The sequence below is a fragment of the Drosophila rhopaloa genome, unplaced genomic scaffold (genome assembly GCF_018152115.1).
Source record: "Drosophila rhopaloa isolate 14029-0021.01 unplaced genomic scaffold, ASM1815211v1 contig_115, whole genome shotgun sequence".
Taxonomy (NCBI): domain Eukaryota; kingdom Metazoa; phylum Arthropoda; class Insecta; order Diptera; family Drosophilidae; genus Drosophila; species Drosophila rhopaloa.
Window position 1 is genome coordinate 10,153,723 of NW_025334990.1, and position 14,393 is coordinate 10,168,115.

At 39.2% G+C, this 14,393-nt stretch overlaps 1 protein-coding gene across 1 annotated transcript; it reads left to right on the forward strand.

Annotated features, from left to right (window-relative positions):
* The first annotated feature begins 972 nt into the window (after nucleotides 1-972).
* Nucleotides 973-2,839, forward strand: LOC108049503. The gene is made up of 4 exons (XM_017130708.2): nucleotides 973-1,100; nucleotides 1,388-1,779; nucleotides 2,230-2,391; nucleotides 2,459-2,839. The coding sequence occupies exons 1-4, from the start codon at nucleotides 1,094-1,096 to the stop codon at nucleotides 2,756-2,758; spliced, it is 861 nt and encodes a 286-aa protein (XP_016986197.1). The 5' UTR covers nucleotides 973-1,093; the 3' UTR covers nucleotides 2,759-2,839.
* Nucleotides 2,840-14,393: the final 11,554 nt, after the last annotated feature.

The window sequence follows — 14,393 nt, forward strand, 5'->3', positions numbered from 1 at the left end:
TAATGCAACGATTTTAATAAAAATATGAAATAAATTTTAACATTAAAGGACTTCTTATAATAATTCTTATATTGACTAGAGATTGAGCACTTGAGATAACCAAGCATCTGTTGATGTAAGATTACCTTTATATTAATGAATAAAAAAAAAATTGGTTTCAAACAAACAAAAATGGATAATTTCTTTTCTCAATTAAGATTATTTTGTTTATAAGGTCAAAGACCTTTTTATTTTGATAAAACTGATTCAGCATATTGAATACAATGCATTGGTCCTTCTTTTGTTGAAGATATCAATTAAACTTTAAAAATACATCTGATTCATAGTGGCGCTTAAGATTGTAATATCAGCACAGTTCTTTGGCAATTGACTCATTTCCTATAAAAAAGGGTTTTTTTTCTTTAAAACAGATGCACAAAATAATCACAAGTCAGTTGAGTCTCCTTTAATTTGTCAGTTTCATAACCCATATCGACTCATAATCCAAACATGTACAGTTTTCAGTGCATGCTGACATGCTGGGACTTATTTTTGTTCTAGAAATAAATTCCTCAACCTTAAAGTTGATCCATGGACAGCAACATACGTGTACATATATTTTTTTTACGAACTTATTGATCAAGTTTATTTTTGACTGCCGGTGATAAGATTCGTAGGCAACTGCTTATAGATAAAGCCGGTAATATGAACACAAAAGCACACATGTATAAGATCGATTGAGTAATTGTCATTTCCCTTTCTGTTCGGCATGAAATTTAAATTGTTTTGGCCAGGTAAATCAAACAACAGACAATCTGACACACCTGTCAGTTGGCCGCAATGACGAACGCAACTGTGAAATATAAGGATCCCTTTTGTTAAAAACATATATGTGCATATAGCAAATTTAGTCTGAGCGAGTGTGACTAAGATATCTTATCAAATTCGGTTAACATTGTCGACTGATAAGGCGGCCCAACAGCTTTTAAAGCGCAGCCCTTCTCCAGTTGGAGACCAGTCGTTAAAGTCAGCCCGAACCCATCGGAGCCAGCGAGTATATATAACTACGATCCACCCCTAAATCAACACAAACAGCCAAAAACACAACAGCAACATGGGAGGTGAGAATAGTTGTGATAAGTTATTTGTGACTAAAATTATTCCTGCGAAGAACCCAGTGACATAATTAGCCATGACAGGTGGCCAAGTGTCATCGATGGCTTGCTCACCTGACAGCCGAAATCCCCTGGAGCTTTGGAAGCTTGCCGACGATCCAACGATTTCACTAGCTAAATAAATATAGATAAGAAAATAGACAGAGTGGTTCAAGTTAATGGGTACAGTTGGTCGCCAACCATTTGTAACTTATCGCCACTGACCTTGCTCCAAATATTCCATTCCCTTGCAGACTACACCTGGATTAGCACCAACGTTTACGATGCCCTGCCAGCGGGAGCCATCCTGGCTGGTCATGATTCCGACCAGGACCCCATCTATGTGGGCCGTGCCTACCACAACGGGGAGATGCTACCGGCGAAGGTTGTGCCCGGCAAGCAGCAGGCCTATGTGCCCTTTGACGGCCAGGAGATCAGCAAGCACGACTTCGAGGTCCTCGTCGGCGAACACTTCTCCTGGATCCCCTCCAGCGGCGGATCCGTCCCGCCCTTCGCCATTCGCGTCGGCCAGACCGGCGACGGTGAGCCCCTGTACGTGGGTCGTGGCTACTTCCAGGGCAGCCTCACCCCCGGCAAGATCCATCCCTCTCACCAGTGCCTGTACATCCCCTACGGAGGAGGCGAGGTAGGTCTATTTCTTTAAGTTTTTCTGAACAATTAATTTAATTTTTAAAGTCAAAAACATATTGATATTTATCGCTTTCTAGTCCCTACGTTTCATAGCCATTTAATTGGCTGATTAACGTATAAATAAAAAAAAAAAAAAATAAAAATTTAAGTGTCTTCACTTAAATTTTAACCTTCAGTTAAATTTGTTTTAGGCAATCATTAATCCTAGCTTTGACTTACACCATTGAGTTACTTCTACACCTTCTTTTCATAAGATTTTAATATACTTTTCCAAAAATGTTCATTTTTTTATTTTTGTTCTATTGATTTTGTTCAGTTTAACTATAAATCTCAAAAAGTGTAACATAAGTTAAACAATAATTACTTTCAAATTGACTGATTTGTATAAAAATTACTTTAACTTTTCAAATACCAAACAAATAACGAATTTCCCTTTCGATTTCAGCACCGCCTGGAGGCCTATGAAGTACTGGTCCAGCCGGAGACCTGGGTCTCCTCCCACGGACGTAACATTGTGCCCGGAACAGTGCTTGGCGGACACGACTGCAATGGCGATCAGATCTATGTGGGTCGCGCCTATCACGAGGGCGATTTGCTGCCAGCCAAGGTAAAGAGACTTAAAGGCTTATAACTTTCCAGATTAAATTAAATTAATTTTCCCCTTTATTCCACAGGTGATACCCAACAAGGGCTGCGCCTATGTCCCCTACGGAGGCGGTGAGGTGGTCAAGCACGACTTCGAGCTGCTGGCCGGATACGGATACGGATGGGTGCACGACAGCCATGGCAATGTGCCCGGAAACGCCGTGCTCTGCGGAAGAACTGCCGACGGAGAGCCCCTCTTCATCGGTCGTGCCCACCACCATGGCAGTTTGACCCCCGGAAAGATCCACCAGTCGCACCAGTGCCTCTACATCCCCTTCGGCGGCGAGGAGGTCCGTATCGACCACTACGAAGTCCTGGTCAAGGGCTAAACTGCTCCCCCGTTTTGACTGACTGCCCTCTCTAATTTATAATTCATCTTGTTTCATTAAAAATGTCTTTCCACTAAACCACTTTGTCGGCGTCTTTCAATTGACTTGTGTTTAGCTTAGCAAATACAATTACTTTATATACTTTGTTTCGAATTCATTGGGAATTTTTGTATTTACTTTAAAGAGGTTGCTATTAACAGATATGAGCTTAAAGATTGACTAAAGCGATATTCCTCTTCAATGCCCATAAATTCCTGGAATTTTCCCTTAGTGCTTACCAGTGAACAAAATGGGTTGCTATGGGTTGACTAATACTGTATTAATAATTTTGTCTTGGAGAGAGTACAATGAAATTTTAATTTTTTTAAATATAAGTTTGTTTTAAATTCTTAATCAGGACTAAAAGCCGAGTCAAATTAGACTCTTTATTGGCTGCAACTTTTTAAAAATTGTTATTAAATTACAGCTAATTACTGTGTCCAGCTTGATTAAACTGGATTTGAACTTATTAGTGCCAATCCATTCTCATTAGTGTTTGTATTTGAACTTATTAGTGCCAATCCATTCTCATTAGTGTTTGTATCCTTTCATGTCAATCTCTTGAAAAGTTTTCGGCTGAATCAGACGAGACTTTGAATAGCTGGGCATCCCGCAGTGATTGCTCCATTCCCCAGTTGGTGCCCCATTGAATCTTGACCAACCAACCAAAAAGTCCTTGCCGAATTTTTCGATTCCGTAGTCGACAACAAGAGCTCCATGGTTTAAATTATTTGCGATGGATTCGGGCTCTTGATAAATTCTAGAGGAGGACGACTTAATCGTTTTGTAAGCGTCAAGAATACGGGTCCAAAAAATGGCATAGGCCATTTAGGCATTGTGAAATTGCACTCGTTTTTGACTGCCTTGTAGGGATAAGACTGTTTCGTAGCTATGCCATCACTGTCCTTTATCTGGGCGAAACCAAATACGAAATGACCGATGAGCAGTCCGAGTTTTTATACCCTTGCAGAGGGTATTATAATTTCAGTCAAAAGTTTGCAACGCAGTGAAGGAGACATTTCCGACCCTATAAAGTATATATATTCTTGATCAGCATCACCAGGAGAGTCGATGAAGCCATGTCCGTCTGTCCGTCCGTCTGTCCGTCCGTCTGTCCGTCTGTCCGTCCGTCCGTTTCTACGCAAACTAGTCCCTCAGTTTTAAAGCTATCTGCTTGAAACTTTCCCAAAAGTTGTCTTTCTATTGCAGGTAGTATATAAGTCGGAACGAGCCGGATCGGGCCACTATATCATATAGCTGCCATATAACTGAACGATCGGAAATGCCATAACTTTGGTGTTTTTCAAGTTAGCAAGTTAGGAAGTTCTATGGGTTTTATTTTTGGCTAATCAGTCTGACTTACCAAATTTCATAAGGATCGGACGACTATATCCTATAGCTGCCATATAACTGATTGATCGGAAATGCCATAACTTTGGTGTTTGTAAAGTTAGGAAGTTGGGATTATCTATGGGTTTTATTTTTGGCCAATCAATCCGACCTGCCAAATTTCATAAGGATCGGCCGACTATATCCTATAGCTGCCATATAACTGATTGATCGGAAATGCCATAACTTTGGTGTTTGTTAAATAAGGAAGTTGGGATTTTCTATGGGTTTCATTTTTGCCCAATCAATCCGACATATCAAATTTCATAAGGATCGGCCGACTATATTCTATTGCTGCCATATAACTGAACGATTGGAAATGCCATAACTTTGGTGTTTTCAAAGTTAGGAAGTTGGGATTTTTTATCAGTATTAAGAATGCATCATATAAATAATTTTGGAGAATATAATTTACAGAATATTCTGCAAGGCTCCGCCCGAAGTTAGCTTTTCTTTCTTGTTAAATATAGAATACTTTAAGAAAACTAATTAAGTTTAAACTAAAAACCAATATTATCATTTGTGGTGATAAAACAAGGAATCCTTGCATTTTCTAATCCATTTGTCTAGTAATTGAAAAGGATTGTTTAACCCCAATTTTAAAGGTAAATTAATGCAGTCAAGAGGTGGTAGATATCCAGGTCGACCCTAATGAGAATCTGTAACACCCCGAGTTATGCTTCATTTTGCGTAGCTTTTTAGAGCTTTCTGATTGTTCTCTACACGAGGTGTAGAGTTAATGTAGAGATATACCCCGAATGTCGAATATCTTCTAGTGTTTTTCGAGACCCGCACACTCACTTTCTCCCGCTCTTGCACATGCTTTCCTTCTCACTCGCGCTCGCGCCCTCTGCTCGATTGCCATTGGTCGTTTCATTCGCTCGTCGGCAGCGTTATTTTCTAATTGGCCGACTGAAAATCAAGCCGCTCCCCGGCCTCGAACTCCATTGGACTTTTGTGGCAAGTATCTCGACCTGTGGATGTGGCCAACTGCGTGTCGCAAGTAGCCAAAACGAGGCGGTCTTTGTTGTAATACATTTATTACATTACGTTTCCCCAAAAACGTTGGAAGATCTATTGATATTTACCGACTATATTTGGGAGATTGAATATGTTTTGGAATTAATTTCTTCTCAACAAACTTGAAGGAACATTTATAAGCTATCTGGGCGCTCCAAACTGGTTTTCTTGGCCGCTCACTTGGGGCCTGAAAATGCCGTCGCTTAATCGCTTCCATTCAAACTGGCTCCAACGAAAGCTGAAATCGACCAGTTGGACTCAAGGTTCTACAAACTGTTTTGACTGAGTAAATTTGACTTTATAAACATGTAAGCTGGCTTTCAAATAATAATAATTAATAGAATACAAATTTTCGAAGCTCATGTAAATTGAACAGATATCTTATACCTCGAAACATATCTCCTCAAAATATCGCTCATTGAATTAAGACTTTAGCTTATAAGTGACTAAAATTACCCAATTAAAGCTTAGTGTTTATTTCATTTCACCAATTCGAGGTAATACAAATTGTTGAAATTTCAATAAATAATATAGTCAGCAAAACTCATAGTTGGAAACAAGTTGCTCTAAGTTGAACTTAAACTCAAAGATACTTCAAATTAATCTTAAATAATAAATAATACAAATAAATTATCTTAAAGAAAAAATCAAAGAAATCTCAGTATAAAACAAGAAATGAAAGCTATATATTCTCCAAAATTATTCATATGATGCATTCTTAATACTCATAAAAAATCCAAACTTCCTAACTTTAAAAACACCAAAGTTATGGCATTTCCGATCAATCAGTTATATGGCAGATATAGTCGGCCGATCCTTATGAAATTTGGTAGGTCGGGTTGATTGGCCAAATATAAAACCCATAGAAAATCTACACTTCCTAACTTTACAAACACGAAAGTTATGGCATTTCCGATCAATCAGTTATATGGCAGCTATAGGATATAGTCGGCCGATCCCGGCCGTTCCGACTTATATACTGCGTGCAAAGGAAAGAAGGGTGTGTGCAAAGTTTCAATTCGATAGCTTTAAAACTGAGAGACTAGTTTGCGTAGAAACAGACAGACGGACAGACAGACGGACAGACAGACGGACAGACGGACAGACGGACATGGCTATATCAACTCAGGAGGTGATCCTGATCAAGAATATATATACTTTATAGGGTCGGAAATGTCTCCTTCACTGCGTTGCACACTTTTGACCAAAATTATAATACCCTCTGCAAGGGTATAATTTGTACACATTATTATAATGAGGTAATGTTTATGGACCAGGAAACCGTTGCTTATAATGCAACATAATTATATGTTGAATAAGCCGTATAGCCAAACAACTTTGTGGATTAGATATAATAATTGAATTTAATATTTTTTCCTGACTATGGACTCTAACCCCTTGCCATTAAAAACGTTTCTATTTGAATATCAGACACCCCAGACCTTCGCGCCAGCTTTTTAACTCACTGTCAGATTCAGGCTTCGCAACGACAGAGTCATAATTTCCAAGCCATATATGGAGTATGGGATATGCCACGACCCATACCCATACCCACCCTCAGCGCATACCCCTCGGCCAATATAAATTCTTGTAATTTAATTTTGCTATTGCAAGAAGAGGCGGCACACACACTCGTAATCCGGGCATCCAGCGGCAACACGTGAAGTCTCGCATCCATTTGGCCGGAGAGATATTAAAAGGCAACTCTGATTCTGATGCTATCGGAGACCAGACCACATCCCATTGAGCGCAGCTTCCTTTGCTTTGGCTGCTTTGTGCCGCCAACCCTCGGAATAACTGTGAAAATGCTCGGAATTCCAGGGCCCAAGCAACAACAATAACAACGGGGACGGGACTATCAGTTTCTACAGACGAACGGAATGACAAAATTTCGCCTCTGGGCTGTCACAGTATCTGCTGAACCGCTCTATGTGTATCCGTATCTGTACCGGCGTATCTGTATCTTTTTCGCAGGCCAAGCCGGTTAGCTGGCAACGAATGAAGCCGCTCTGGAGATGGGGTCTACTGACATATAGGTTTTCATATGCCCACGAGTACATAGGGAAAATGTCCTATGTACAACAAAGGCGATACAATTAGTTGAAAAGTCCAAGTGCGATTCGATGTTGGTAGATGTATCTGTGTCTGTGTTGTGTGAAAGGGAGGGTTGCTTTGCCGACGTCGCTGCGAGGACGTCATAGTCCTCTGGGTTTTTCAAACGGGGTGCGTGGAGCGGGGTACGGGGGGTCCCATCCTGCTTCGTACGAACGACCACGCAAAACGAAAAACTGAAAAATGTACATAAAATGGAAATGAGAGGCCTTTGTTAAACGCTCGGCGATGGGCGTTTCGGTATATAAATCGACACCGAAACCAAAAACCTTTCTCGAATTTAAAACCCCGGCACTCGACGCCTACGTCGATGCCAGCAGCGACGCCAGCGCGTGCAGCGAAGCTGTACACACAACAAAATTTCGATGTGAACCTAGAGTCTAGAAAATTCTAAAGTCAAATAAGTTTAAGCCATAGATTTTTTTAATCAAGCAAATAAGATTATATTATCTCAGAAATTATGAATATTAATCCTATAAATTATTTTGATATCAGTTCCAATGTAATTGTATAAAGTATGATTTAATCGAGTAACACCCTATTTTTTTCTGTGTAGCTGTATACCGCACGACTTAAAATACGGGATGAATTATAAGATCCTTACATAATTATATTTTTTGCAGTGTCGCTTCCCAGATTTGTCTTTAATAAGAAAAAAATAATATTTTTATTATAATTATTAGATCACATTATCTTATGCAGTGAAAGATAAAAACGCTAATAGATAATGACCATTAAATGCGAATCTGTTAATAAGAGCTTTTATTTCTGCCTGTGTAGTCGCCAAGCGAAGATTTCGAGTGCGCATCTTCTAATTAGTTTTAGGAGTCTAAAAATAAGTTTTGTGGAGCTACGGGGAAGCGGGTGCGAATGAGGGTTAGAGTGATATAGTACATATTTCTCATCTGCTGCGTGATAATTCAATTAGGAATGTGTGAATCAGCAACAACAACAAACAGCGATGCAGCAGCGTTGCAGCGGAAGCGCAGTCGAAAGAGGGAGAGCAAGAAGGGAAAGAGAAAGGGAGATGGAGAGAGGAAAAAGTGTCTTTCCTCAATAGAAAGGCCGGAGCAAAGAGGAGAGAGTAAAAGAGTGGGGAGAAGGAAAAAGAAAAACCATCCATGTCCATGTCCATTTCATGTTGCATGCAACCCTGTTCGCTTTTTATTTTGTTTGTACCAACGTGGATGTGGCAGGAACAGAAACTCACTCGCCTGTAGTTGTTGGTGTTGCCTCTGCTGCTGCCTTTTGCCACGGCAACAATTTATGTGCATGTATTTGTGCTGGTACATAAAAATAGCGGTCGAGGCAACAACGACGCCAGCAGAGCAAAAGCAGCGCTAAGAGCAGAGACAGAGGCGCAGGCACAGGCAAAAGCAGAGGCGGAGAGGCAGACGCAAATACACCGATGATAGGGGAGAGGGGGTGGGTACGGGAACGGGGACTGCAGAGTGGAACGCAAAGAGGTGGCTTGGAGAAGGGGACATCGGAGGGGTTCGAGGGCACTATGTGCGCAGCTTGTGCGCCTCGAAAATACATATTTCAACATGAAGCATGGGCATGGGACATTGAGTGGTGGCAGGGGCGCAGAGCAAAGGGGCTTAGAGAGTTCCGAGTATAAATGTTTGAGGGACCATGAAAATATTATACTGAACGGGTTTTTTGAAGGAGTGACGACATTTATAATCCCTTTTTTTGTTAAAATATCGATAAGAAACCTTTTTTGAACCGAGAAAGAAACTAATTTAACATCATAAAAAAATGTCTTTAAATAATCTAAGCGTTTTCACATAGTTCAAGACAGTTTTTTTTTTGTCTTCGCTAAAAGTTTTATTTTGGTGGATTAAATATATAAATATATCTTACATTTTCCGCAATCTAAATATTAAATACTTGAAACTATTTTTCTTAAATATCTTTATTTCCCTACCCCACCTCCATCTCAACCTCGAAACCCCTTCTAGATCGCCACCCCTGTCCGAGTATCTTGTATCTTGCAGTTTGCTGTGCATACACAGGCACATGCGACTTTGTATGTACAAAATGCCATGTACAGCATTCGGTACGTATGTAGCTGCATGTACGCTCGACTGTACATATGTATGTGCTCAAGAGTGCGATAGTGTCGAGGACGTTAACGTCCGACCAACAACAACGGCAACAACAACTGGCAAGAGTTCGGCAACGGTCGCATTACCAATTTAAATTCCCATCCAATGTCCGCACGTAAAACGTAACGAAAGCGGCGGCTGAACTGAAAGAGTATTTAATGAGCGTTGCCAGCCCAACGCAATATATTCGTGGCCTTTGTTGTTGCATTTGGTATATTGTTTGTATCTGTGTGCGCGCTATGTACTAATGTATGTGTGCGCTATCAAATTAGGTTCATTTGCTGCCTTTGGCAGTACCGCTGCCGCTTCTTTCCACACTTTTTGCCGCTCCAGTGGTTAAAAGCACCCTTCTTGCAGCTCCTTGGATTCCCTGTTTTGTTGTTCTTGCCCGTCAAGTGGGCGGGCGAGTGCTTATGCGTGTGTGTAAGCGTGTCTGTGTGAGCGTGCTTACCGCCTATGTAAACCGCACGGCTCACTGGCTGCGCGTTGCTTACGTTACTGCCTTCGTCACTGCGGTTTCAGGCTTTTTTGTACATACAAAAATACATAGCCAGGCATCGCCTGAGTGGTTCACATAGTCGCCGGTGCCCCCCTCACCACCTCGCAAAAACCGCCCTTCAAAACGCTGCGGCATGCTGATAATTCAATAAGCAAGGCCCATCAAACAAAAAAATTCTGGCCCAAGTTTATGAGTCGCTCCTGCGTAAAATACAGTCCTACTTCCATAGCTGGCTACAAAATGTGACCTTTTTTTATTTTTTAAAAAGAAAAAAAGTTTAGGTTTTTCTACTTAAAAAAAGGTCTAAAAAGGGTGACCATATGCTGACCCATTTTTTTATATTTCTATAAAAAATTTTTTAAGTAAGTGCAAACATGTTCTATGAAACCTGGAACTTATAAAAGAAAATATACAAAAATGAAAACTTTTGTCATAGATTAAAAAAAAATGATTTGTGAAAAGCTTTTCAAGTGGGGGTTTCACTTAACCAATATCATACTCTTGTAGAGAATTATGAGTTACGGCAAAAGGGGTTTGTTTTGAAATAATTAACTATGGCTTAAATAACCAACTTATGGTCAAAGCATTTCTAAGATGGGAGTTTTCTTTGTACAAGAAATATATATATATTTTCTAATATTGCCAAATAAGTTTGACATACGGTTTTGAAACCTATGGAATTAAAAAAAGAAGGCCAGCTTTGAAAAATGAAAATTCAACATATGTAAAGTGCAGCATCTAAAATCTGTTATCCCTGTTCTTGCAAATTACAGAATATTCGATCTGATAAAGTTCGGGTTATAGAATTTGTAAGGTACGTACAACCACAAGAACAAGCACAAGTACTTTGTGTGGTTGTTTGCCTTATTCCTTTGCGCTTGTGTGGACTCTCGACCAAACACTCGACATCATTATGGCCAAGGGAACGGGAAAAAACTCACTCATTCAGTCGGCTGAGCAGCTTGCAAATAGCAATGTCATGCAGCTGTCTCAGCATCAGCTTCTGCAACACCCTCCGCCCCCGCCCTTCCGTCCCACAGCCCAATGGCCCAATGGTCCCCTCACCCACCACCCCCTCGACCAACTGAAAGCGCCACCCAGGCGACGGCGGCGACTTCATTTGCAATGCAAACAGAAAAACAGAAAACCTCTCGTAGAGTAAAGCTTCGCTTCAGTTGTGTAATCAACTAATTACAACAGCCACCAAAGCTGGCGCCATTAGGCAATACCACCACCCATAGCCCCCTATATCCACCCATAGCCCCACTCATTTGTCTTGCCAAAGTGACTTTTAAACATTTGCGAACATTTTGCCAACGAAAATAAAAGCTAAATCGCCGCCTGTTTGAGACAATTGAGTAGCCCTGCCACTCAAATCAATCAATTCTCCGCAGTCTTCAGATCCACTCAATGGTAAGCCCCCCCCCCTCCAAAGAATAATACTTATTGCTCTCTCAGTTCCCCGAAATGAAACACTGCAAGAAAGTGGTCCAGAAAAGCTTTAGTTTCGAAAAGAAAAGAATACATTTAAAATAGTCTTATAAACCATAGATAGATCATATCTTCTTATGTTTTAAAATCGCAATTTTCTACACCTATGATCTCTAAAATCTTTGATTAATTTTCTTGTTTCACATAATTAAAAAAATTGTTTTTCTAATTTCTAGATTTGATTATTACTGATAATGTAAGGGGATAAACTTCGTTTGCTTAAATTAAAAAATGCAAATGCAAATGCTTTTTATGCATCCTTTCAGAATCAAGCTAAAAATTATAAAGAGGAAAAAATAAGTTGTCTAAGGGCAAATGGATGCGTAACACCTTCAATTCTTTACTGAAGTTTGCGAAACTTTTATTCCCACAGTGCACTCTTGCAGTTATTATTCCTGTTTCCGGTTCAGGATTTTCGTTGATTTCGCCTTGTCTCGAGTCCGTCGAAGAACTCCGGCGTCTCCTTGACGCAACGTTCCTTCTGCCCTCCACCGCTGGTAAATTGATACTTTTTTTTCGGTTTTTGGGATTCGCATTTTTTGTCAGGCACGCAAAAAAATAAGGCAACAGGGAGCGGGACAACTTGAGACGTGCGATGCGGACTACGAACCCATCCATATTCATAATGGCACACTAATTGGATCTTAATTCTGGCATTTTATTTGATTACACGACCGAATTATGTCTGATAAATTGAATTAGCATGCGACGGCAAACAGATCGAGAAAAGTGTTGCCGACATCGACACTTACTAAATAAATTTGCAAAATTATGCAATTGTGAAATTGAAAACGGGGGAAGTTCGGGCTTATCGTCTGGTAATTGATATCTTTTTCTCTTGGTGAGCTGTTATTTACCAGGAAGCGGGCAACCGTCGGGTAAATTAATATCAATCTAAACTAACAATTGTCTCAATTTTCTAATTTTCTCTTTTCCATATTCACTCGGCGGAGATGCTTTGATCAGATGCATATTCTGCGCCAGTCCCGCTGGCCAACTGTTTGTGATTAATGAATTCAGATTGAATTACACGGAACAACCTGTACCGAACAGTTTGCCCCCGTTCTCCTTAAAGCACACATGGAAACGAATCGAGGGGAAAAGTTTCCGAGAGCTGGCTTTAATTGATTTGGGAACAAAAGTTTCGACTTGGAAAAAGTTCTGGCCAGCCAGCTCCAAAAACTCGGCACGTCCTGCGTCCAATAACAATTAGTTTTGGGTGCTCTTAAACAGCAATTTATGTACTTACCATTTGTTATATAACGTCGATTAATTGATCCAAAGTCAACGACAACTTCAAGTGGCCAACAGATGAAATTTTATTAGCAATCACACGGCTGTCCGTGGATTGTGAGCTCTACAAGTGACTGATGGATGATCGATGTGCGCCACTTAACAAGTTGATTGAGTCAAATTTCACAATAGATCAAGCGCATTATATTCTGCAAAGTGTTTCATTGTTAATTCATTAGATTTTACTAGGTATTTCTAAGGACAATTACAATAGTAATTAATAGCTTCAATAAATCTTTTTACAATCCTTTAAAACTGAAATTAGTTTTGTTGTGTTCTAATTTGATCTATATATACCAGATATCATGTTTTTTTTTCTTATCACGTTGTATTCAATTTCCAAAAGTATCTGCAGATCCTTATTAAATATTAAAGGGGAAATAAATTAATAACAATATTTCATTTTACAGATAAATATCTTAATTAATTTTTAATGACATTCTAATTTAAGTCTAATTTTTTATATATCTATACAACACTATCCCCCTTAAAATTACCTATTATAATTACCTAAAATAACGATTCAATTTAAGATGATTGAAAATAAAGTGTGCTTAATTAAAAGAAAGCTCATATTAATCGTTTTAGTGTGCACAAAAATCTCTGCACTGAAGTTCTATATTTTCATTAAGAGCATAATCAATATTCTACCACCACTTAAAGTCCCCTTATGCCATTAATCTATCCAAGTGTGAATTTAATTATACCCTTGGGCGAGGAAAAATATCCAGGAACCACAAAGTAAGGTCGACTTTGTCAATGGATTGCGCCAGTTTTCCGATGTCAACGACAAATTGCCGTTGAGACACTTTAGATGCAACCGACTGGACTGGATTAATTCATTCAAATACAGCTGTAAAAGATTTAAGTTAACATCATGAAGTTGAAGGGAACGGAATTTTCTAGTATGAGAAACTCAATGAGTTCACAAGATTTATTAGCTTTATGTAGACAGCTTTAATTGATCGCAAAACAATCGGAGTTTTTTATTATAATTGATTGGAATGCTATAAATTGGGAAAAGCTATTAGCATCAGAGAATGATCAAAAAATTTCACTGAATTAAAAGAAGGTTATATTTTTTATGGGTTGAAAAAGTACAAACAAAGGTACTAACTTGCGTGACGTAACTTAACATCGTAATCTCATCACTAATTGTTTTTTAACATTATCCTCGGTATGAATCTGAAGGATCCAAATAATAAAAATTATCCTAAGTTTAGTATTAATAATATTTGTTATTTCTAATATTATTTTAGGTTCTCAAGCAAATCATTCCGTTAGTAAATTTACGAATGTAAACAAAGACTACCTAATATCTGTAAGGTTTTATATTAAATATGAAAAACTAAATAATTCATTACGTAATGATGTGTAAAACTGGTTGTTGACCTGCTTCTGCATTCTCATTCTTTGGGGAGCCATCTAAAAACATTGGAAAGTATGTTGTTCCTTTCAGTAAAGTCCGTTATGTATGTTCAACCACTCGTGTATGAAGTTGTATCTTGCTCACCATTTGAAATGTAATATTCATTATTATTATACCGAATGGCATATGGGAAGTATCCCACGTGTGAGGACTTTCTACCTGAGGGAACTGCTGCATTTGTAATTGCCACTGAGCTACCCACTTTCACGTCTTTAGCGAGTACCCGTACTTAGCCAAGTGATTTATAAATGC

What these genes read in the sequence shown, in the direction of transcription:
- LOC108049503 (XM_017130708.2), top strand. An exon ending in TCCCCTACGGAGGAGGCGAG is followed by an intron (nt 1,780 to 2,229) that starts GTAGGTCTATTT and finishes TTTCGATTTCAG; the next exon opens with CACCGCCTGGAGGCCTATGA. An exon ending in GCGATTTGCTGCCAGCCAAG is followed by an intron (nt 2,392 to 2,458) that starts GTAAAGAGACTT and finishes TTTATTCCACAG; the next exon opens with GTGATACCCAACAAGGGCTG.